Source organism: Anabas testudineus, chromosome 11, assembly GCF_900324465.2.
Source record: "Anabas testudineus chromosome 11, fAnaTes1.2, whole genome shotgun sequence".
In the NCBI taxonomy this organism is placed as follows: domain Eukaryota; kingdom Metazoa; phylum Chordata; class Actinopteri; order Anabantiformes; family Anabantidae; genus Anabas; species Anabas testudineus.
This window is the reverse complement of record NC_046620.1, coordinates 12,493,973-12,518,969: the sequence shown is the minus strand read 5'-3', so window position 1 is coordinate 12,518,969 and position 24,997 is coordinate 12,493,973. Positions and strand designations below refer to the sequence as shown.

Here is a 24,997-nt window from a genome sequence, read left to right as displayed (position 1 = left end):
CAGGCAGCTTTCACACACTACAATCCTGCCTGGTAGTTGTGCGATTGATGTCCATAGGTTTCCTATGGAAACTGCAGAAGGATTGGGTCCATTTATAACTGTGGTGATCAGTGGAGAAGTATTCTTTTGTCGTCCACACTATATTGGCTCTAAGCACAGCAGCAATCAATCTGTGCCAATTTGTTTCTGTGAAAGGGAAACCATTCAGCCTACCTCTCGGTCATTGCCCAGGCTCCTTGTTTTTTTTATTTTTTAAATTTTATTATTATTTCAGCTACACGGCAGTAAAGACGCGATGAGGATGTGGTCGCACTATGAGCACCATCAACCTCTCTGTCTTTCTGAATGTCTCTCTCTCTCTCTCTCTCCCCCGGAATCGCGAGTCAATTGTGTCCTGGTAGCGAGCGACAATCCGTTTATCCGCGGACTACACTTAGCGGAGCTGCACCGCTTGGCTGTTTCGATCTTGTGTGGAAGCTCCAGCCTGACAGCGGCTGATAAAGTGAAGATTTACTCGCGGACGACGTGAGGAGCAATGCCTCACACTTGAGTTTACTCCATCAGTTTCTGTGCGCTCTGCACCGGCCCGGTGATTTAATATGTTTTCTGTGTCTGGTTGCCTCCCTCTCGTTACTTGATAAAGGAACGCACACTACGCATAGCAAATAAATATACCCTGTAAAGAAGGCATAGTTTAGAAGACCCTAAACCTAACAGACCTGTAGCCTATGTAAAAACATGCATACAGGCTATGGCACAAAAAGTATAGAGAATAAAGTCACTAGAGCGCAGGCTATATTATACTGTTTGTATTGTATAACAACAATACTCCAAAGTGCACTTTAAGATAACAAAGCTACAGTATCTGAAAACTGAGCAGCTCTGATTAAAAACGAAATATTTGTCATCAGTGAAGGTGTGAAAACCAACCTTAATCAGGATATTCCGGGAAAAGATGCGCGTAAAGCGCATCGGTCTGACGATCAGTCCTCGGCCACTGACAACGAGCAGTGCGGAAGCTGTGTGGTCGGTCCTATAAAATGTGTTTCCTCTTGTGAATAACAAAACCTCTTTGTAACTTGGTTCTGATGTCTCCGTTCCAGCGGTCGTGTGTCAGATCGGGTTGCATCTTCTGATGTCCGCATCCTAGAGGGCACCCGCCGATGCGCACTCATAGAGGCTCTTCCACCCTCCTGCTTCCACACACACACACACAAAAAAAATCCAGTTTCACGTTGTGTAATAGCTCCGTTTAGGTTTAAACTCAGTCTTTTAACTGGATCTTACATGAGTTTTATAGAGTCATGGGATAGGCTATCTAGAGTTGCCGGATGGCGATGACCAGGTGAATGTGTATGTGGAGCTGAACAAACCTGGTTTGTTAGTGCTCTGATATGCGCAGGATACGGCAATAGCTTAATGATGCTATATCCCACTGTTGTCTAACATTGGCAATTCTCCCTGTCCAATAAGAGCTAAGGAATGATGTCATCAAAGGAAATCCACGCGTTGGCTGAACTACATTAATAGCGTGTCATATTATTATTCAACAAATGCAGTCATGAGTTAGTGTGTGAGGATTCAACTTCTGACTGTGAGTAACGTGGCTGTCTGAACACTGATTATAAACGTGCTGACTCCAGACTGGGACTGTTAGTGCCCTAACCTAATTCCTGATAGGATATCTAATGCTACATGTGTCCTAAATAAGCCAATTAAAAGTTCGTTTTAAAACATTTTGATTGTTATGAAAAATAATCACTTCTTTTTCATTGTTATAGTGAATACTATTTTAGCATATAGCTTGTTTGAGGACTAACTAATAGAAAATATATAGCCAACACAGACTATGGTACAGTTTCTCCACATCTTGCTTCTTATTTACTCAATCTCCCACAATGCACTGCAAACAACGTCAGAATTCTGCGACCCAACGTGGGTTTCTGTCGTGTAGCTGCAGAGACTCACTAATAACTTAATCTAGACTTAGAATTGGCACTTTGTCTATACATTTAGGCCACGGTATATCCAGTTATTAGTGTATTTGTGTAGTAGCTCCGCTAACAACCGTTTTCACATTGTTGGCCGCTTAAATGAAGATGTTTTAAGACGACGTCGCACCCGGACACTCTCCAAAATGAAGATTTCTCTACAAGAACAACCGGCCAAGTTTTTATTAGACGCTTCTCTGCTGTACAAAGAAACATGTCCGGAGCTGTCGCGGTTCTTCCTGTAAGAAACTTTGCTTAAATTGGTCTTACACAGACATACACTTGCCTTTTCCCCGTTATTGTTGTAATGTCGATATCTAGACGCTAGATGGGAGAGCTCGACCTGTCTTCACGGTTGATTTCCTGTTGGAGAACTGGGATTGTTCTGATGTTTGAGGTTAAACTATTAAACTGAAATTTACATTTTCTGACACAAGTATGTTCCACATACGTGTCTAGATGCATCCAATAGGAAATGATATAATTTAAAGATTACTGAAAGAATTTGAACTGGGCTTATGAATATAAATTTGCAGATAAGACACTGATGCAGAGACATAGTATGAAACATCCAGAAAAAACATGTACAGTTATTAGTATTTGATTATGTTGCATTTCAGATATATTTACAAATTTTGCATGTTGGCAATTATTATTGACATAAGAGCATTTTAAATATGAATTTGTCTTGGTTATGTCCCACATTTGTATTTTCACACCATTGAAATCTTGTGTTGCAGCTGTGTTAGTTGTAGCAGATAATCAGTGACCAGTCTGCTTCCACATATTGCTTTTTTTATGTGCTAGTTCCTCAAAAGGTTTGTGAGATTTTGCTGTTGCTTTCTTTAAACGCCGAACTGTGCTTCTTATTGTGAAGCGTGAAAGCTTGTGTTGTTGCAGTGGAGTGTAGCATGCCGGAACCGGTATCTGTTAAATGATGTGAGAACACCTGCAACTGATGAATTCAGCTCATCTACTGTACAGTTCATTGGTCGGGTCACAACACTTGAAACATGACAAAAACAAAGTGGCGTGAGCAAACACAATCCCTCTAATTATGAAGATGGAGAGCCAAAGCCAGTCTGTAACCCTCTTTTCCTGTGTTGTATCCTTTTCACGGTTGTTAAAAGGACCCATACAGAGCACAACGTGCTTCCCAGCGTACTGTCCTCATCCAATTACCTTCTATAGTCAAGTCTTTTCATTCCTATTAGAGTAAAACACAATAGTAATTAATGCCAGTTTCTAGTTTACTTCATCATTTACACTTTACTGCTTTGGTTTTGTTGCATTTGCCAAAAAGAAATTTAGTCCATTTTCTTCTGATGGTGTATCCCACACTGTAGTGATTGCCTTATTGTGTAGAAAGTGAAAGCTTATAGAAATTTCAGGAGAAATGTGTGTGTGTGTGTCTGTGTGTGTGTCTTTGTGTGTGTCTGTGTGTGTGTGTGAAAGAAATGTTGTGAGTGCACTTGGATCATGCACACTTACAGGTGTAGAGAATGTGTTTTCCAATTATATTTGTCATAGTTTATATTGATATTAATGAGTCTAACATGTGTACTACCGTTGTGTGCATGCTGACTCTTGTAGCTGGTGTTTGAATTGGGTTCCAGACATGTCCTTGTGCCTTTTTTTTCCCCGTCACCTGAGCCAGGAAACTTGCGGGCAGAACCATGAACAGAAACAAAAACAGAGGTTTTACTATTGAAACCCAAAGCCACTTTAGTACATTGAGCTTTTCTTCAGATTCTCTGGTTTCTATGAGCTGTGGTTGGAGGGATGATTTTGACCAAGTTTAACCAGCTGTCCAAAAGACAAGAGACAAATACAGTATTACTATTTGGACAACTGACTGGACTCATGCCAAAGAACCTGGCAGAGAAGTTACAGTTAGCAGTGGTAGCCAAAATCTTCCCCAAGCGTGATGAGCTAATTAATTGATCTTCAGCCAGAGTGATAATGTGGGAGGCACACTAGGAAGGAAATCACTGTTAAGGATTAACATTTCAGATGATGAGTTAGCCAAGTGGAAATGAAAATGTTTTGTTAGCATCTAGTCAAATGGCTGGCATGCATGGTCCGTGTGTTTTGATAATGTTTTTAGTCCTAATGAGCCACAAATGTCTCTCCATGTTCTTCTGGGAGTTTCCAGTGTCGTCTCTTTGTCCAGTTGTGGTCTTGGCTACTTCTACGTCACCGCCGTGTTTGTTTCCTGTCTGTCATTAGTCATACGCTCTACTCCACATACTTGCTGGAGATCGTGTTACTGCCTTTTGCCACTGCTTTCGCCTTCTGTCAGGCTGAGGATGACTGAGTCTGTGTGTGTGCGTGTTCACGTTTTTGTTGTCAGTTGCTGCCACTTAAACTAGAACCAGTGTTTATTGAGCATTTTGCATTGAAAGTAGACAAATTAATTATCAGGTATCAAAAGAAATTGATGTCACTCTATTAGCTGAGTAATTGTTTCTGCTGTCAAGCTGTGCCTAGAGGTGATCTCCCCTCACACCGTGCCTCTTGTCTTATGACCACTCTCAGCAGGAGTCCACTGGTTGCCACACGTACATGTGATCCTGGATTGACCAGCACTTCCCGTCTTTTTTTCTCTGTCACATCCTGTTGATAAATGGGACCCAGGCAGTCTGTGCTGTGAAGGGTCATAGTCTCTAGAGTGTTCACTGCTTCTGGCTTTCACCACACCACTTCCTGTGCCAGGCCACTGTGTCTAAATGTCTGTGTTACAAGTGAAGTGAAGCCAACAGTTGCTCTTATCCGGATGGTTGCAATAAAATGCTCATAATGCTTTTTATTTTGTGCACTTTTCCTCAACCAGCACTTCTGTCTCTAATTATGACGGCACATAATATTATATTGTTCCCGCTACCATCCACCCTGCCGCATCTTCCACAGATCTGATAGCGCCGCTCAGTAGTCAGTAGACCATGAGTCCATATCTTCAGTGTTCATCACCCCAACTAAGTGTGCACTTAAAAGGAGAAGCATGACAAGTATGTTAATAAGATTAGTGCGGTGGAAGAGGTCTTTGTAGTGTACAGTTTCTGGCTCATCAGGGGAGCAGTGGGAAGGGAGATTGTGGGAAAACAAAATTCTCCCAAGAATCCAGCTGCCCCACATTCAAGTCATCAGTGGTCTGTTCATAGTTTTTTGTCAGGAGAGATTTGGCTTTTTAGTGCTGCAAAGAAATGAAATTATGTATCTGTGTGTTGTATATGGTTTATATAACGTCCTTAGTTCTCTTTGTAAAGAAGACTTTCCTATCTGCTAAGAATAATCAAAAAGGGTTTTTGCATAACTAACAAAAGTGTTGTAGTGGGGAATAGTTCAAGGTCCATGAGTCATTTTCAGCTGTGATTCTCCAGAGTCACAATCCACCGTGACAGCCTCACACAGCTTATTTTCATTTCCAGTATTTTCTGACAAGGCGTCCATATAATCTGACAGAATAATCCAGTGACTGATTATGAAATTCGAAGGGGATCAAGTGACAGTGACTCAGACTATGAAATGAGTGATAGGAGGTGTGTTGCAAATGTTCCTCCACCCTGCCATTCATCCACCTGCGTCCATTGTGTTGCCCTGCGGTATGATAAACACATGTGGTGGTGGAGGATGCCCCGTGGAGAGTGACAAAACAAACCACTGCAGCCAGATGCTGCAGCAGCCAGCAGGTTAACTCCAGATTAAAGTCGACCTCATACCCCACCCCGCCCCCTTGCCTCCATAAATAACCAACCCTGTTTCTGTGCTTCCCTGTCACACGTGCTGCCGGACGGCAACTTTCCCCTCATTGATTTAAGCCTGCGGCTAATTTTAGCAGGACTTAACAGCAGCTTAGTTAAAATGTTTGTGCACATATCTCAGAGTTCTAAAACTAGAGGCAGGCAGAGCAGTCACCCAGGCAGCTCTGCAAGGGGTAGAGGTGGGGAAACAGTTTGGGGTGTTGCCTTATATTGTTTGGGCTATTGCTTTTCCGGTTGCGTGTTTTCCACCACACATAATGGGAAAAGTTGTCCATGACAACTGCTTTTTTCCAAGTTGTCATGGGTCTTTTAGCATGGACGCATTAAAACAGTTTATTTCATCAGATGATTTTAATTTGACTGCTAGTCCTTTTTACTTTAACCCTTAACTTGTGTTTATTATGTTGTTGCAGTTTGAAAGGAGTTGTTTAGATGCAGAATTTTAAGGATATTGTGACATGCAGGAGTATATTAACATATGCATGTTAAATTATTAATAAGCAATTTCCTATAGTAGAGAAACTAAAACCTTTATCTGTGAAAGAGAAGATGTATTGAAATGTTTCTGGTCTTCTCATATTGGTTTTCAACTTAAACCCAGTTACAAATTAATTTTACTCCTATCTGACATACTGTAAGTCTCTGTGTTTAATCTTGTCTCTTCTTTTTTTTTCCATAGGCAGTGGCCTGTGAATGGTAAGCTAAAAATGATCTATAATTTTTTTTATTTGTTTTTATTTTTAGTTTTATGCATAATTGTATCAGTGATGCCCTGAAGTATAATGGCCACAGAGAGCAGTAGTGAACAGAGCCTTCTCACTATCTTGTCTATGTTGATAAACCTCATTAAACTCTCAGCCAGACACGTTGAGTCAGCCAGTTGTCTGCAGCAGACAGCCTGGTGGGCTCAAACACAAATCACACACACTCACAGTCAGACCCATGCCAAAACCACATCAGTAGGTAGTAAGGCTCTTCAGGCGTTTCTCCTCCAAATAACACAAAGACTGGTCCCTAAGCAAAGTCTGGATATGGTGAGATTAAAAACACTGCTGTGAAATGTTGTTTGAGAATGGCACTATAAATTTTGTGAACACTTTTCTATTATTTTCTGTATTTCTGCAAAAATGTGACCTAAATGTGATTTGGTTTTGTCTTGGTCCTAAAATTAAGGGGGAACCAATTAAACAAATGCATCACAAACAAAACAAAAACATCAAATTTTTAAATTCATTTTTGAATATTATCTTTAATAGTAGTGTTTGGCCAAGGTATGTGAAGCTCTAGGAATATCATTTCATGTGAAGGGTGAATCAGGATCTAGTGGATGGCCGTCAGGTGAGAGTCTGTGAGGCCCCGTCTTATTTAAAGAAGAGAAATCTGGGTCTGCACTATCAAAGTCTGATTAAAGCCTGTCTACAGTTCAGGGCCATGTGGATAAGCCAGATGTCAAGTGGAACTGTGTCCTGTGGATTGATGAGGCCAAAGCTAAACTTTCTGGTTTGAATGAGATGACAAAACACCGCATTCCAGCATAAGAACCGTATCCCGTCTGTGAAACGTGGTGGTGGCTCTAACATGATTTGTGCTGATTTGTGGCCTCTGGATCGGGATGTCTTGCCATTATTGGTGGAGCTATGAATTCTGAGTTGTACTGGACATTGTTATAATGAACTGAAGCTTAATGGAATCTGGATCATGCTGCGAAACAACAACTCCAAACACACAGGTTGTTCTAAGTTTAATGTTTTGAAGGGTTAGGGATAGCTTTCAATTACTCAAACCTATATCTCTTAGTTTGTTTGCTTAATATGCAACTGCAAATGAACAGAAACCCATCAGAAAACGTCTTGTTGCCATTATTTTGTTGAGAACACATGCTGCACCTCAATATTTGCTGACAGGTTTAATTCAACTTGTCTCTCTCCTCAGCAACATCGAAGCAGAAATCCTCCAGTTTGTTGCAGAACGCCTCGGTGTGTCCCTACTGTTATCAGTGGCTACAGCCTCACAATCACCGGATCCGTCTGCGGCCCAAGAAACGTCCATCAGCACGGATGCAGAGCATACTGCGCAGGAAGGCCCGGGGCAAACGACTCAGTCTGGTGCAGAAAAATCTGCTGCAACGCTTCCATAAGTCTTCCTCCGTACTGGTGAGACAAAGCACTCGCACAACCTCGCAGACCTGGTTATGTTTTGTACTGCACTGCAGCACATTGTCCTTGCAGAGAAAATCAGTGCCTGTTATGCTCTGCTATAGGGGGGTTGAACCAAGGAGAGGTATCAACAGAATCATTTAGTGTTTTTTAATAAACCCACTTTAGTGGGATCTTCTTAGGCTGATTCTGAAATTGGAATTTTCTTATTTACTTCCAGCAATTTATGTGCATTATGTGCTAAGTTTCATTTCCATTTCTTCATGTTAGACACTTTGTTTGTAGTTGGTGTTGACCTCTGACGGAAGATCAAAACACTATGACATATTACAACTTAACAAGCTCTATGATGTCTCTTAATGTATTGTTTCTAACCTTTATTGCTCCTTTATATTGATGAAGTCTTTTGAATTGATCCCACAGGAAGCGCCTGGTTTCATTATGGTGCTCCACTAATTATTCCAGTCTTTACACTGGTCCCATTAAGTTTAACTGTTGGAGATCTAATGTTGTTAGATGGCGCTTTGTCAACTTGTTCACTCTGACGACCCCTAAATTGTAACAGTGGTGTTCGTTGTCTGTTCTCTCTATGGATGGCAGCATAGTGGGATAAAAGGGAAAGCTTATTTTGGCCAGCACCCACCCGCTCCACTGATAAGCCCATTTAGAAGAGGAAAGTGTGGCAGAGCTTGTGGCATTTTCCCCTCCTGCACCACACAGCAGTGTTAGTGAAGAGCCACTCTAGTGATCTGACATCAGCTTAATGAAGAGCAGCTTGAGTGGAAATGCTGCTGCCTCGTCAAAAATGGTCGTCAGAATGGGTTCATTCAGTATGCAGGTTCACCATACAAGGCACTCACTGCCTGCTATATACTGTATCTGTTGACTTTGAGGACAAAGAGGCAGGCAGAGGCTGAGAGGGAGCAAAAAGGAATTAAAAGAGGTGGGCAGAGAATGGATAAAAAGGTGAACAGGAGAAGGAAAGAACTCATCTTTTGTCTTTTTTATGGGAGCATTCAACTGCATAGTTCAATGAATAAAGACGACACAGGACAGCCTGAAAATTTGGAATTACTTTTAAGGCTTGCATGTGACAGAAATGTGACCTTTGGAAAACAAAATTTGAGAAAATGTCCACCAGTTTCATCATCATTTTTAAAAAGTTAATAAGATCCATTTGGATGGCATTAACATTACAGAAGGAGCAGGAGACAGTCATAAGCAGTAGAGTTGGGGTAGTTATGTATTAACGTGCTAACATATATGGCTCAATAAACCCTTGTTTGAGGTAGCATTTGGGTCTCAGATGCAAGTACTGGTTTCTCTAAAAGCTTAAGTTATGTTAAGAGTTAAGAACCAATATTTGAAAATGACTTTATTTAATTATAGCTTCCTTTGGCATGTGTCACTAGATTCTACAAATTTTTTGTAACCACCTGAATAATAAAATCCTTAATACACCGAGTAATAAATGATCAAGAATGTGGTGGCTCTGTGTCTGAATCAGACCTCACACTACAGAAAATGACAGTAACATTAGACTAAGCTAACCAATGATCACACAGGTTTGGCTTGCATCACCTTAGGCAATACATCACCCTGGCTGCTCACCTCTGCTCTTCCTCATTTTGTCAACAGTGTTTTGGTCACGATGAAGAATGTTGACGCTGATGCTTTCGTCACGTGACTTAGCAGTAAACTAATACACCCTGAGCGTGTCCCACGGTGTATTTTTAGCCTCTGTTTTCCTGGACACTCGGCTTCATTTACTGGGTTCAAGGAGGAACAAATCAAACCGTGTTTGCAGGACAACATACACCTGTACTCTGCAGAGAAGTAGTAGTAATACAGCGATGTCCTTAAAACGCATGGGGTGGAGCAGAGAGATAACAGAGGGAATGTAGATTACTTTCCTTCCTTTGCCTCCATGCTCATGAACAGAGCAGGTGAGAGGGGCCCAGCACGTGAGCGTGAGAAGTGTCATAGTGAGGCTAATTAGATAATTAGAAGTTATGTGGTGTTTTTTTATCCTTGTGCCATTTGTTATTCCCATAAGATGCTGCCGTTGATTTTTATAACTGTATAAGAAACTACAGCCCACAGACACTGAACAGTGACTGGGCAAAACAGTTTGTCATAGTGACCATGAAACCTTAATTTGATTTGTGTTAGTGTTTCATCATTTTATAGTTTTATTTCACTGTGCCTGAGTGGAGTGTTATGGCCATGTACACAATATTCTGCTCTTCTTACTGTCAGCCACGTGACATCCCCAGGATGAGGCAGATGACTTATCAGAGAAATAAACAAAACAAGCTGTCTCATAATTTAATTGTCACATTCATGCTTTTCTGTGCGTGGCAGGAGACAGATGTTTGTTTAAAACAAGGCGTGAGTATTTGCAGACAGAGGTACAGGTGACGTATCTCATCAGGTGATACAGATGCAGGTTTAGTATTTATGTGAATTGCCTCATTTTTGACACCATATTGGTCTTCCTCCCTTTGTAAAGTATTTAAACCCCATTCACCTTTTTCACACTTTTCATTATGTTGTTGATTTAATTTTAGATTGATCAGTTCACTTACAATAACCAATATTGACCAATTAAAAATGCTAGAAAGAGTCCTAATGGTTCAGACCCATTTCACAGTTATTGAGGCCACTGTGCTTTCAGGATTTGTAATAAAAAATATGGTTTATTGAGTGTAGATTAAACAATAAATTGCAAAACGTAAAGGAGCATGCATACTCCCTGAATATTCTGAAACAACTGTATGTGCCACCATCAGGGCAGATGCCAGCGCATCATTTGCTTTCCCCAGCTCTGTGATGTTAACTCTCAGAGGTATTATAAATCACAGATGTTTGTGTATGCCGGGCAGGTTATCTTGCCACGGCTATTGAAATGAGTTGGATTGTAGCCCTACAAGTAAGGCAGAGACCCTAAATGGAGCGAAGGATAGCACACTCCTCCTCCTCCTCCGTCATTCCTCGTTCTTCCTCCTTCAGCATAAATGTATTATTCCCAGCAGAGTTGTCCGTTACAAAATGAAAATACACAATTCCAGCCTTTACTTTGACATATTTCTTCTTCTTCTTTTGGTGGATGTTTGTCTACTACCTAAACTAAACTGTTGTGTACAAGAGAAATAACTCATATTACCCAGTTCACTAGAAGAAAGACAGGTGTACAGGCATGTTTATGTGCAGACATGACGCTTATAGATGAAACACACAAAGTGACACACAGCACAGCCTCAGAAGTGGCTAGAAAATCTCCTCTCTTCCCCAGAAGGACTATTTCTTTCTGGCATGAGTCCATCCTCTCTTCTTTGTAATTATTGTTAGGACTTCATGACCTCACTTACCACCTGTCCTCCCCTCATTCCTGTCTTTCCCTCACACTCTCTAATCCCCCTCATATATTCTCTCCTGAATTTTATCTCCATTTGCATGCAGCAGTCTCCTCTCCTCCTTCCATTCTTGGCCAACTCTTCGTCGCAGCCTCCCGTCATATTTATCTTTAGCGGAGTAATGATGCTGGAGAATGTGCCTCTTTAAGGAGATGACAGGAAACAGGACACAGCGGTGTCTGGCTAGTGCGTTGCCTGTTTGTTCTCAGGGAGCAGGAAAATCTCAAGCGGGGACTTTGACACCTTGAAGTTGGACAGTGAGAGAGTGGTTGATGAGGGAGGAACATGCTACGAAAGAGAACGCAGTAACATGGGATAATTAATAATGATGGCGACCTTGACCTTTTTAGACAAAAACAGTGGAGACTTGACGGGAAGTAGAAACACTCAATCGTGTGTAGAGATTTAAGTGTCTACTGAAATATTTAAAGCATGTTAACAAGTGTTCGCAGCAGGAGCAGCATTCGTGACATGTTGGTGTCAGCTGCGCCAACATAGTTAAACCTTGAACCAAGAAGAAAAAAATAATAAAAACAACATAGTACAGTGTAACATGCCTATTCCGAGTGCATCCATATTAATTTGTTTTCCTCTCACACATACACACCAAACTGGCCTAGGATCAGATGTACAGTAGCTTTCATCTACCTGCTGTCAACATGTCACCATGTAGCTCACAAACAAGAATAATCCCTATGAAGAGGACTTGATGTAGCACCATAGCAGCTTGTCATCTCTCAATTAGCTCTATTAATGTGTGCCTCACTTCATTTTGTTTCCTCGGGACTATTAAAAGGCCAGAACATGATGGTGATCTCGACTGTAGGTTTAACTGTTCACTGGTATGGCGGTCAAGGTTTGGATGACGCCTCTGTTGAGTGTTTGGATGCTCACACACTCCTGTGACTCATCCCTTCAGCATGCATGGACATGAATGGCGTTCATCACATATCTATTGTAAAGCCACACATTACATTACGCCATTACTTTACCTCTCCAAATCTAGATCTGTCTCCAAGCGGTTTTGTTTATTTTTGAACAGCAGCTGCACGGTGAAGCACAGCTGGGCTGTCCCGGTATGTACTCAGGTCACAGACACTTTGTAAATTGAAGTACAGACACCGTTATGACAGTTTGTTTATTTTTTCATTTTCTACATGTTCAGCATATCTCATACAGAATTTACTAAATTAAATGGTCCAACATGTAACACACACTACATTAATCCTTGTCTAATATGTCTTGTCAAGGACTATGAAAGAAATCATCAGTTTACTCTTTGTTGGGACCTTTATCACCTCCAGCAAAGACAGACAAGCAAAAGAATCACAGAAGACGTCTTTTCTTTTTAATGACAGTGTGTAGCAGCTCTGCATTCAGATTAAGTGTCGCTGTGTTTATCAGGCAGCCTGCCTGCAGACAGTGTGACTAAGTGGCTGCCAGCATCATCACAGCGCAAGGCCATGCACTGCCCTCCATGCAGGGGAGGGTTTGCGCTGCTTGCCTCATATTGATCCCCCGACTGCTCTTTTGCTTCCAGCTTTTGTTGTGTTGTATTGATGTGTTCTCAAATGGCTTTCACACACAGTGTGTGGAGATGTTTGTGCTCTTGAATGCACGCACAATGACATTTTGAAAACTCTGTAACACAATCAACATTCAGACACTTGTCAGGCTTCCATTCACATCAAAGACCCTTTTTTTGGCACCTACCTCAGTCACTCCCTTCGTTACTCTACTTGGCTTCACTCTCTTAGGTGCATTGTGCAGCCAAGGTCAAATGAATCAACCCAAGCTGACCTCTGGGAGCAGAGAGTGGGAAAGAAAGGAAGGGTATTTATGGAACAGGGCTATTAATAGAAGGAAAGGTCCATATGCAGAATTGATTTGTGTGTCTGCATATGTGTGTCATTACACATATTTGTGATATTTATAATGATGTCATTATTTCTAATAGTATTGTTAGAGGCTATTTCCTAATACCCAGTTACTAGAATAGTTATTGAGATATCTAATGATTGCATGTTGTCTGTTTTTATGATTTGAGGATGTTAGCGGATGTTGACATTTGCCACTGCTACATTTATGATGTTTTTGTATAGGATCAAGGCTAAGTGTATCTGTGACCTGGGCTGTCAGGTTAAAGGCAAAAAAAAAGCATGAATATGTTGTAAAGCACAAACTAAAATGCTGATTGTTTAGGTAGGAAAGTGATGAAAGGTCCAGCGTTACCCAGTGTGAGAATATATACAAACTTTAGAAGTTTTTATTACTCATGACTACTATCTTAAGTTCACTTTAAGATAGTAGTCAAAGGGATGCTTTCTTCATCTGTGTCATTAAGCTTTTCCAAACAGACATTCAACCCTGTGCTAAAAACAGACATCTGTAATATTCCCCTAGCTGTGCATAGGTGGATTTTCCCCAACACGTTGCCTTTGCCATATGCTTGATTGGCCACTGTGTACTGTAGGGCTGTCTGCTGCCAGGATCAGCAGCCCAAGATCAGGAAATCAGATCACCCTGTGGCACCAGCACATGTGTGCCTATCCAAGTGCATACACTACATGTCAGAGGATTAGCAAAAATTAAAACGGGTACACGTGATGGCTGGGATTTTATTATAGGTTATCAGGATTACTTGTCACCATGCAGCAACCATACTGCACTTGTTGTTTTTGCAGTGGACTGTCACTTTGTTTGTCATGTTGTTGAACTTAGCAGAGAGACTATGATATACTTCCTTACAGTCTTATCACGTCAGTGCCTTAGTTCAGGCGAGCTGAGGATACTGAGGCCACGGTGGTAACTAGAGGACACGAGGATAAAAACATGAGGTCATTTGAGCTGTAAACATCCATCTGCAGCCAGCTGTCCGCCTGTTTGATCCATTTCACTACAAACCTAACCTGTTTTTATAAGGTGTATATTTTTCCCTCGGTCATCATTGAATGAACAAATGAATCTCAGTTCAAACCATTAAAATGTAGGATGTCACCTAAATGTCCACAGCCCCTGATCACCTACTGTATGTTTTGAAATTGTGTTTATAGCACGGTTTATCGTCGTGAACAAATAGTTTTTGTTTGAGTGTTTGGCACCGGCAACCTGTTTAGATTTGATTAGATGAAACTTTAATGATCTTCTGCAGGAAATTGGGTAATTGTAGCAGGAAATAACTGCAGGTACCAGTGGAAAGATTCTAATTAAGGAAATACAGAGTGTAAAATGTAATGTAGTATAAACAGGAATGTGGGGATAATCGGAATGCTGAAATATGTGCATCACAAATGAAAACACTGTGTTTTATCACTGTTTGTGTTATTTGCAGCACAAAACACTAGAAATTATTCACATTAAAACGCATTTGGTCTTGATTTATTTATTTTTTTATTTAATTGTGCAGGTCAGAGTTGATGGCAGTTTCTCTAAAATAAAAGCTCCAATTTGCTCTTTCCATTAGAAGAATCGCATGTTTCCGTTTATTCAAATGAAGTTCGGGAATGCATCACAACTTCTATTTTGTCAGGCACATTTTGGAAATTCTTCACGTTGCTGCACTCAAGGACTCGTGCTTGAGATCTCAGAGTCAGTTTTCAAGCATCAGTTTAGTAAATGGAGTAAACTATGAAATTTGGCTTTCCCGAGTTGTTGGTGCCTTTCAAATGTGTTTTTAACTGTGGAGACTGCAGAGTGTCAATGCTCTGCACCGATCCTCCAAAGAAAAAGCTGAAACACTCTGGAATCATTAGAAATTCAATGTTGGGCTTGAAGACATTAGAGCAGGATAGATATTTCCTCCAATACATGTGTTCCAGACCCTCCAGTGGAGTACTCACTATAGGCCAGCACTCCTTTCATCTGAAATACCTATGTAATCATGAAGTGGTGCCTGTGTAACACACAGAGAAAATCCTGCAGATCCCTGAGTGTAAATTTGAACAGTATCATAGACTCCAGCTGACTCCTTTCTTAGTTTATCAGAGCAATCTGTTCCAGTTTTATCTGCATCACCAGCATATGTTTAAGTTGTTGTAGTTTTTTTAATATAGCCATTATGTAATTATAATGGGTTTGAAATGCTAAATTATAATAATATTCACATCCTCATCATCATGAAATATACACCAGTCAGCCACAACACACTGAAAAAAATGAAACCTTGACTTTATCACATATAACTTACTTATGTAATAGATAAGTAAGTTATACTTACCTCTTGACAAGATGAAATGAATTTAAGTCAAGGTTTCATTTTTCAAGTAAATTAAAATCCCCATATTGTGGCCGACAGGGAGTCAAAATGGTAAAAATTGAATGTTGGCCGTGATTAACTGGGGTTACACAACACACTGCATTGCAGCTTGATTTTTTATTTCTACCTGGAACTGTGTGTAACATTTTAGTTTCAAACAAAATGTGTCTAGATGAATCTAGTTAGGGTTGAGTGTCACTGTTGAAGAGCAGCAGCTGACCCACAGATTAGTTGATCCTTTTGTCAGAGCATTGGTCAGTCCTCCTTTGAGCCACACCCCTATACAAAGATGGGTGGGTCAGCCGCTCAGCTTGCTCTGTATAAAGCTGGACATACAGAGTCGTGTAAAAAACACTTCACAGACTGTCACGTAGAGAGAAAGTGGAACTCCTGGTCCTCCTGGTGCATTGAAACCCAACACTCCAGCGCTCTTCAGCAGACACCTGTCAGAATCTGAAATGGCTACTTTCGTGTCGGTGAGTTTTCATCTCATCAGCATTCAGGACCGTCAACAACTTGGCTCTGTCTCGCTCGTCTCTGTGGTGGTGGTGGTGGTCTGTTCAGACCGGTTTTGTGCGGCTCTGAAAGGCTCTGATGGGATAGTTACTGTCAGTTAGGGGAGAAAAGTGTAACTGTCTCTTTGATTTTTTACTGGAGTTGTTTGACGATTTATTCTTGCAAAAACAAACTTAATTCTGTAATTTGTCTTAAACTTGGGTCAACTCAACATTGGGAACATATTCTCACTGGATCTGATGTGCTCTGACTTGAGAACACAGGGCATCAGTTGAAGAAGCACATTTGCAAAATAATATGAATGTAAACATAGCAGTATTTTGTGTGAGTTGTGATCTATTTGGCTGTTGCTGACGTTATAACAGGCTTTGTGGGCTCTGTGACACTATGTATGTTATATATCTTTGTCAGCTGACAATTCACTGGGGTTCACAGCGTGCCATAGTGTTCTGTTTGCATATGAAGTGTAGTATTTGTCAGATAAGTAAAAATGTTAAAGTAGTTGTAGAGTTTAAAGGAAAAGGTTGAATAAATAATCTCGAGGAAGTGTGGCAAGACTGATGGGAAGTGCCTCCGCTGTTATGTGAATCATCTTCTGTCATGAATTTGTTTCTATAGACCCAACTATGAACTCTTCCTCAGCTGAGGTCAGGCTATACATCGTTTAGGGCTTATGAGCAGTACACATTACCAGCCCCTTGTCTGCCACAAGTGCAGCTAGTCCTGCTCTCTGTGTGTCCCTGGAGCTATTCTGTCATGTCCAGATGAAGTCTCAACAAATTCTTGTGTGTCCCAGAGAAAGCACGAAAACTGCTGTTTGAAGAAAACGGCATGTAGAAGAACAAAAGATCCCCTCCCTTTCAGAGATTTGAATTTGAGGGCTAGTTTGAAGAATCTTTCACAACAACTACTGGTATTTCTGCTAAGGTTCCCAGTGGGGCTTTCTTGTATGCCTTCACTCAACACCTCTTTGTATGTGAAAGGAATATAGATATAGGCCTTGCAATATTAATGAAAGTGTTTTTTTCTTCTTCTCTTCGTCCCAGATGGCCACCTGCCACACTTGCAATAAGACATCTAGACACAAAGGAGTGAACAGGGACTTTATAGCTACCCTCTCAAAAACACACAGCACACCGGGGAGCAGTGGCAAACACAAGACCCCACAGTCAACCACCAGATCCAATATGACCACCCCCAAGACTCCTGGTAAAGACACGACTCCTGCTCACACACCTAGGTAAGTTATTTAAGGTGTTTGTATTAATATCTCCTGAGCTACAATTTAAGATATAATCTTCCTCCACTTAACTTTGTAGGTGTCAGCTAAGAGGGTAATGTGTCAGGCATGTTAGTATTTGAATGATTAAGTTTCTATTTATTCAGCATTAATAGAACCCCAACTTGCTGCTGCTGGTACGTGTTTTGGATCCGTGCTTACCAGATCACTTACTTGTTGACAGCACACTTTTAACATTTCCTGCCAACAACCAACGAAATCTCCAATTACTCTGTCTCAGTTCTTATTTTGTCACCCTCTTTGCTTCCAGGTGCGCCACCTCCTCTAACAGTGCAGGGTCTGGCTCGGCTTCCTCCAAGTCTTCCTCTAAACCTAAAAACTGGGTCGTCCAGCGTCTCAGCAAGATCCTCATGAGAGAGGACAGCAAGGGCAGCAAGAAGGGGGGCTTAAAAGACTTTCTGTCCTCACTTTGACTGAGTCTTCATGTACACTCTTAAAAAACAAGGGCTTAGACCCATGTTGTAACCTGTTTACACCAAATGCTAAGGAGGGACTAAGTAAAGTAACTTTGGTTTCCGAGCTGGTGTGTGAAGGGTTACAGTTTGCCCACAAACACAGCTAATGCTGGGCTGTTTGCCATGGAGCTCCTGGAAATTCTGAATGCAGCCACTGGGAGCAGTGGGCTAGTTATTTCTACTATTAATCAGGGTTATTGCAACCTTTGCTGAGCTTGGAGAGAAAGCGTCTCGTGTCTAATTCAGCTCATGTATCTTAAGATCTCCTAACCGAGGGATGTTTCTATAAGAGGAATGTGAAATGATTCACCAAATGGCTCAAAACGTTACAAGAAGCCCATTTTTGTTCTGTAGTAGCGTTTGTGACAAGCTACCAATATCCTTCATTTTAGATTATTTGTTTTCCAAAAGCTACAATTGTGCATTTATATGATAAATATATATTAAGCCTGTTAGGTACTCAAACTACCTGATGTTAAAACTTTTGTATTTTTTATGTATTTGTTTAATTTTTTAGAGATGTGTCTGTGTATTGGATAGAAATGACAGATTTCACAAATATGCTGTAAATGTGTTTTTACACATTTATAAAATATTTTGATTTTTTTTCTTTCTTTCTTTCTTTCTTTAATTTTTATCTAATATGGGACTCATCAGTTGCTGTTTACACTGTGTAGGCAAATCTGCCTAAAACCTGTATACAAACACTGACCATAAAATACTTTTTTAAAACCTTTTTTCAGATTATCATTTAATATTTTTGTCAGAGCAAGAATTATAGCTACTGCATTTTGTACTGCCCTGTTGCCCACCTGTTGTCCATTAGCTGTTTAATGTCAGTATGTGTTTACTTCCTGAAATACTTCACATTTGTATTCCACCTACACTTTGATTCTCAGACATTAAACCTTTTCACTCAGCCAAACAGTGCTTTTTATTGTTACTTTTAGAGAGTGTATGTCTGCAGCTTTAAAAACAGATATAAAATATAGCATGTATCCAGCCTCTGGGAACATTTTAAGCTCTTTGCATTTCACATTGCTTACAGACCAATTGCACAACTAAGAAACTGAGCAAAAATGTCAATTCCAAAGTGATTTTTTTTGCTTTTAAAGGACAGGTTCATAGTTTTATCTTTAATTAGCAGGTGCTCAAATAAATACTCAAAGAGGTTTTTATGCTGTCGCGTTTCTCCTGGCCGTAGTTGCTGTGGATGGACCCTTACAATGAAAGTGGTGGGAGCTAAATTCTGCAGTGTTTATTCTGTGCAATAATTTATTCAAATGTGTAGCTGGCCTTGACAGTCTGACGCAATGAAATTAAGTGGATGTCTTCCAAAGTTGGTATGAAATACTTGCCTTTATGGTGCGTCTTAGTTGAGTTGAAGGAGAAGGATGGTCACAAAGATTCTAAAGGTTTCTTTTACATGCAAGGCAATAGAAATATCCTTGAAGCAGTAGTCACAGTAGTAATTGAGACCAATGCTATGCCATCTAGAGTAACTATATGATTAGATAGTAAATCTCTGAGGTTTTTAAGTCCAAATTCAATAACCTCTGTCTTTTCTCAATAGCTGGATGTCATCTGCATAGAAAGGGAAATTTATGCTGTGTTTCCTAGTTAAATTGATTAAAGAAGACAAGTATAAAGTAAAACGTATTCAGACGTTCTCCAGAAGATAACAACATTAGACAACATAGTATCAAATTGAATGTAGGCTTATTATAATCATTGAAGAACAGACAACAAAACAAATCTACGTTATAATAACTAATCTTAGAAAAACCAAATAGGGGACCTAAAATGTTCATAAAATATCACATAATACAACATAAATATGGTAGAGCTTGCTTATTTAGATATCGATTAGTAAAATAAATTTAACCTACATACAAAGTAAAGTTGCATGAAAATAGAACAAAACAATTCGACATGTAACATAAAAACGGGCATTTGATGTCAGAAATTATAAGCAAAGAAACTTTACACAATTGTGCTGATAATAATTATAAATTTACTGTAAAAAATTGTTTTAAATGTTTGATTTTCTTTATTTAGAGAAACATTGTGAGAAAAGGTAAAAAAAAGCAGTAGATAATGCAGCAGCACGTCGTGTGTTACTGTCCACGTCCTGTAGGTGGCGCTGGACTTTAACCAACGAGCGCCGCTGCACAGGAAGTAGAGCAACACCAGAGAAAGACTCGCTAGTTAGCAGCTAGTTAGCACGTTTTAATGCAGAGTTAAGTCAGAGTCTTACAGATCATCTGTTAGTTAATGTTTTCTCTTACGGTTCGTAGATAGATATCAGGACTATGTCGAGCAGGAAGCGAACAAGCGAGAAGGAGGAAAGACGAGAACACAAGAGACACAAGACATCAAAACACGACGTGGACAAACTCAAAACACAAACGAAAAAACTGAACCAAGAAGTCCAGAAACTGAAGCACATCGAGACTTTGTGAGTCATCGCAGCGGCAGCTTTTTTTCTGTTCACGATTGCAAACTTGTGCATGAATTATCAATGCGATTTAACGCCTTGCTGTTTATATGTAAGGGTTGCGTCGTCTTGCGTCTGCAGCAGCATGGGAATTCAATTTAATATTACATGTATGTCTTATTCTCTTAACGCAGCTATGAAAAACCTCCACCAGGACTCATAAAGGTAAAGCTGCCACAAACACAAAGTGTGGCTACACTGCTCTGACCTTAGTGTTAATACGTGTGGTGCTTGTTTGGATGTCCAAACGTGGTGACAGTGAGAGATACTGTTGCAGGAGCATGAGGAGAAACCAGAAGACTGTATTCCTGCTGAACCAGGAAATGAGGAAGCCAGGACCTTCCTGGCAAACGCTCCCACCAGGGGGCTGTGGATGCCCCTGGGGAAGGAGGTGAAGGTGATGCAGTGTGAGTATACAGACACCAGTCCAGCTGTGTAAGCCTGGGTTTTCACTGAGGGAGACAAATATAATGCTCAAAGCTCCTTAACATAATTTATTACAACCCCCCCGGCACATTTCACACAGCTATAGGTGTGAGGAGAGGATGCAGAGGCTCGGCTCTCTATGAAAAATAAAAGAAATCAGTGTTATCATTTAATATGGCAGAGTTTATTATTGGTTGGAGCAATAACAGCAGCACTTATAGTGAAAGGACTGTAGGTGGGAGTAAACCTCCACCATAAGTAGGCAGTGATGTTGATAACGTAAATGTTACCACAACTTGACATACCGTGTTAATCTTTTCCTGATTTAATTTAATAATAATGCAGTAGACATTACCTTCTGTCCCTTTGGTCAAACAAAGACTATCATTATATTCATTGTCCGTTCATTACCTCATCCCACTCATTTTTATGCTGCGTGAACAGCCAGGGACTTAAAGAGTCAGCACACACACACACACACACACAGTCTGTCTGTCTGTCCGTAAATTGGCATTTGTTCTAAAGGATCTTAATATAAGCCGTTCTGTATAATCCTTTAAAAAATGTTTGAATATGTCATCCTGTTTAAAGCAACAGAGACACTAGACTGTGGATCTTTCAAATTTTGAGGAACTGCATGAAGTATGAAGTATGAAGAGGACAAACAGAACTTGTGTGGTTTGGCTTTACCAATGCTCACATTGTTTGTGCTAGTTGCACTGCAACTTGTAGTGTAGAACATCAAAACAGTGTGAAACTTTTATGCTAATCGTTTTCAGTGAAGACGTGACTATGAATTTGAAACGCTGTCTCTGATAATGCAGCCACACTGACTACATGAGCAGCAGTGCCAAGAGCAGTCGAGTCGCAACTCCAAGTTGTTGGTATTTTGGAGAATGTTCTCTTTACCTGAAATGATTGTGTTTTTGTGAGTGAGGATGCTCCAGCGAAGGCAGGGAGGTTAGGAAGAAACTGCAGTGAAGTAAAACCCATAGCTTTTTCCACAGCTTTCAACTTCACAGCCTTCAACATAAGTGGTGCTTGATATGTTGTCACTGAGGATTGTCAAAAATGAGGTCAAGAGGTGTAGTTGGGAGCTCCAGGAAGAGCTAGGTCATCCTTGTATTCTTCTCAGCAGACACACTGATATTTATTTCTTTTTATGTCAGGTTGGAGATGCAAGCGCTACGGTCACAGGACAGGAGACAGGGAGTGTCCTTTCTTCATCAAAGGCAACCAGAAACTCGAGCAGTTCAGAGTGGTGAGTTTGCTGTTCATGAAAATAACCCGCCTCTAGTTATTTATAGGGGGAATCAAAGGGCAAGGTCACTGAAGCTATGACCGAGACTAACACACTGACAACATTTGAGCAGCAGACTTCATACAGCCCCTGTTCCAGTGTACTCGTATTGAAGCAATGCCTACCGCAGGAGCACACAGCATCTGCAGTGATTACCATAAATGCAACAGTTTCATATTTTCAACTTTGTATTGTCATAGGAAGCTTTTTAAAGCTGATGTTACGCTAAAATTTGTATGACTGTTGTATGACGTGTATGTTTAGTTGGGATTATTTTTTAGCTCTATCATAAATAGCAGCAAAACCTACTGTAAGTAGAAATGACCTTTTATCCATGTCTTCATTGTAGCTAGTAACAGATTGTGCTTTATTCTTTTAGGCTCATGAAGACCCAATGTATGACATAATCCGGGAAAACAAAAGAAATGAAAAAGAAACCAGGTACATTCATTAATTTATTTCTTGACTTGTGCACATTGCGTAACTGAGTACCAGCTTTGTTTTAAATGTACAAATAAGAACAGAAGGACAGATTAAGGGTTTTGTGGCTGCTTGCAGAAAGATCGTACAGAAGTTGCCTTTTTTTTTTTTTTTTTTTTTACTGTTTTCCCTCAGAGAAGTGAGATGATCTCAGATGACCTGGAAATTCTCTCATGGTGGCTGCTTCTCTGTGCTGGTTTCTAGCAAATAGTATTTGACACCAGGATGTTTGAATGTGTTCACAATCAAGGCTGTGTGTGTGTGTGTGTGCGTGTGTGTGTGTGTGGTGCGTTGTGTGTGGTGTGTGTGTGTGTGTGTGTGTGTGTGTGTGTGTGTGTGTGTGTGTGCATTTCAAAAAAGGTTATTCCAAAGGCCAGTGGTGCTTTAAAGTCTCAGCTGTCTGGCGTTTTCTGTGAAGGGAAGTGAAACAGTCCAACCCCTTCCACTATCTCAAGCTGTACTTGAGCTCGTAACGTCTTATCACACTGATGAAAACACTGAATGACATTTTAAAAATATACTTGTTACAGCCTTGAGAGCTGATGTATTAATATATATATATAACTTTGGCAGAAAAACAAAACGATGAGGAGATTGGCTCGGAGGATTTTAGGTCACAAATGGACCCCAGGTTTGCTATAATGACGCATCGATGTGGTATATCTGCTGAAACTCGTCGGCTATGGAGATTAAATGTAGTGTGATGGTTTGTTTACTTCAAAATAATAAGTGTTTGTAAATGATCAAAGTATTGAAGTCACCTTTTAATTGTCCCCCTATGTTAGGTTTAGATGAACATTAAGCATTGATGATTCTTGTTAGTAATAAATGTTTAAAGAGTCATTTGAGTTTGAGAAGATAATTTCATTATTCAATCATGTTCCAATCCTCCACACACCAGTTAAATTTTAATGAATACTGGAAATATGTAACAAAATAGACTCTTGGCTAACTCCACAATCCAGAAATGTCAGTAGTGGGTCAAACAGCCACTTGCTCGCTTCAGATATTTAACAACCAGGCGTCTGACTCGACTCTAACCTCACCACCTCTCCTCTCCTCCTCCCTGCTCGTCCTCTCTCTAGAATCCAGCAGCTGCAGCAGCTGCTCCAGGACACCACCTCCTCCGACTCAGACAGCTCTTCCTCTTCCTCCTCCTCCTCTGACCACCAACGCAGGAAGAAGAGGAAAAAGAGGAAGGACAAAAAGAAGAAAGACAAGAAGAAGAGCAAAAGGAAGCGGAGGCACAAGTCCTCCAAAACAAGTGACTGCTCAGATAGAGATTGAGTGTTCGATACACCTGCTTGTGTGTTACATGCTTTAAATGTAGGAAGAGACTGTTAATGAAGTAGCAGCAAGGGTAGAGCTCACACAGTAGTGAAGTGTGTTCTCTAGAGTGCATGAGTAAAGAGTGCACACCCCCTTTAAACCTTTTGTCTGCAGATTGAAACTGTACATCCACTGCGCATGACTTCTACATCTTACATTCTCTCTGTCGCACAGCACAGGCTCATATGGAATAGCTGCTTAAGTTATGTGTGTGTGTGTGTGTGTGTGTGTGTGCACAGATGTGGCTTGGTGCATATGTTTGTATGAAATGAGCCAGATGGTGTAAGAGATAATGGTCTTTTATTGGATTTTAATGAGATAGCATGTCAGCAAATACAGTGCGTCATCAAGAGATTGTACTTTCCACCGTCTTTTCTTTAATCCCTGCCATCTCAGTGGCATTGAATACTTTGATTGTAGAGCGTGTTCAACGCAACAAAATAAGATGGGGGGGGGGGAGTCTTAATTATATGTCAGAGTCCAGTTACAGTTTGTTTTCCACATAAGCATGAAATGTTTGAATGCTTGCAACTGTACATAAATATTTGGAATGATTTGAGGTTGGAATATGCTTATTTGCTTTTAGTAAAAAAAAAAAAGAAAAAGAAAAGCCACAGTGATGGGGGGAAAGAATGTATGTGAATGTGTCTCCTTATTCTGGGAGTAAAGATGTGTTTTCCTTCTATGTGTACCCGACTCTAGGCTGCAAAAACAAAGCTGTTTATCATTATGGCCTTGACTTAATGTGTATCGCAATGTTTTTATGCTGATTAGTTAATCTTTTGAGGATTGCAAAGCCCCACACACAGAAGCCTGATCATTAAAAGTGCACGGCACAGTCCTGTAGTGACCTTTCTGAGAGCCAAGTAACATATTCTTTTGATCTTGTCTTGCTAGCAGTCTGAGCATTCTTCAGAGTGTTCGCATAAATCATTTCAGTCTGCAACAATGCAAAGCGACTCTCTCTCTCCCTCTCTCTCTCTCTCTCTCTCTGTCTCTGTGCAGAGCTGCCATCAACAACTTAGTCGTGTTCTCGAACAGCAGAACTGCGTTACATAAAAAGTGAGCGGGCCAGCAGCTACTTCACACAAGACTTGCCCTTTAGGCCACATTTG

The 24,997-nt window shown here is 40.5% G+C and overlaps 2 protein-coding genes across 2 annotated transcripts; both read left to right on the top strand.

Annotated features, from left to right (window-relative positions):
* Window positions 1-1,929: 1,929 nt before the first annotated feature.
* On the top strand, window positions 1,930-18,584 carry c11h18orf21 (chromosome 11 C18orf21 homolog). The gene is made up of 5 exons (XM_026349431.1): window positions 1,930-2,232; window positions 6,432-6,448; window positions 7,685-7,905; window positions 17,142-17,335; window positions 17,646-18,584. The coding sequence occupies exons 1-5, from the start codon at window positions 2,138-2,140 to the stop codon at window positions 17,806-17,808; spliced, it is 690 nt and encodes a 229-aa protein (XP_026205216.1). The 5' UTR covers window positions 1,930-2,137; the 3' UTR covers window positions 17,809-18,584.
* Window positions 18,585-20,023: 1,439 nt separating this feature from the next.
* Window positions 20,024-24,736, top strand: rp9 (RP9 pre-mRNA splicing factor). Its single transcript, XM_026346588.1, has 6 exons — window positions 20,024-20,308; window positions 20,482-20,512; window positions 20,625-20,754; window positions 21,943-22,034; window positions 22,453-22,514; window positions 23,639-24,736. Exons 1-6 carry the CDS (start codon window positions 20,163-20,165, stop codon window positions 23,838-23,840), a joined length of 663 nt encoding a protein of 220 aa, XP_026202373.1. The 5' UTR covers window positions 20,024-20,162; the 3' UTR covers window positions 23,841-24,736.
* The last annotated feature ends 261 nt before the right edge of the window (window positions 24,737-24,997 follow it).

Coding starts and splice junctions, on each gene's coding strand:
- c11h18orf21 (XM_026349431.1), top strand. CDS start 2,138: ATGAAGATTTCTCTACAAGAACAACCGGCCAAGTTTTTATTAGACGCT. Junction 7,906..17,141: donor ATAAGTCTTCCTCCGTACTG/GTGAGACAAAGC, acceptor TCTTCGTCCCAG/ATGGCCACCTGCCACACTTG. Junction 17,336..17,645: donor ACTCCTGCTCACACACCTAG/GTAAGTTATTTA, acceptor CTTTGCTTCCAG/GTGCGCCACCTCCTCTAACA.
- rp9 (XM_026346588.1), top strand. CDS start 20,163: ATGTCGAGCAGGAAGCGAACAAGCGAGAAGGAGGAAAGACGAGAACAC. Junction 20,513..20,624: donor CTCCACCAGGACTCATAAAG/GTAAAGCTGCCA, acceptor ATACTGTTGCAG/GAGCATGAGGAGAAACCAGA. Junction 22,515..23,638: donor AGAAATGAAAAAGAAACCAG/GTACATTCATTA, acceptor TCCTCTCTCTAG/AATCCAGCAGCTGCAGCAGC.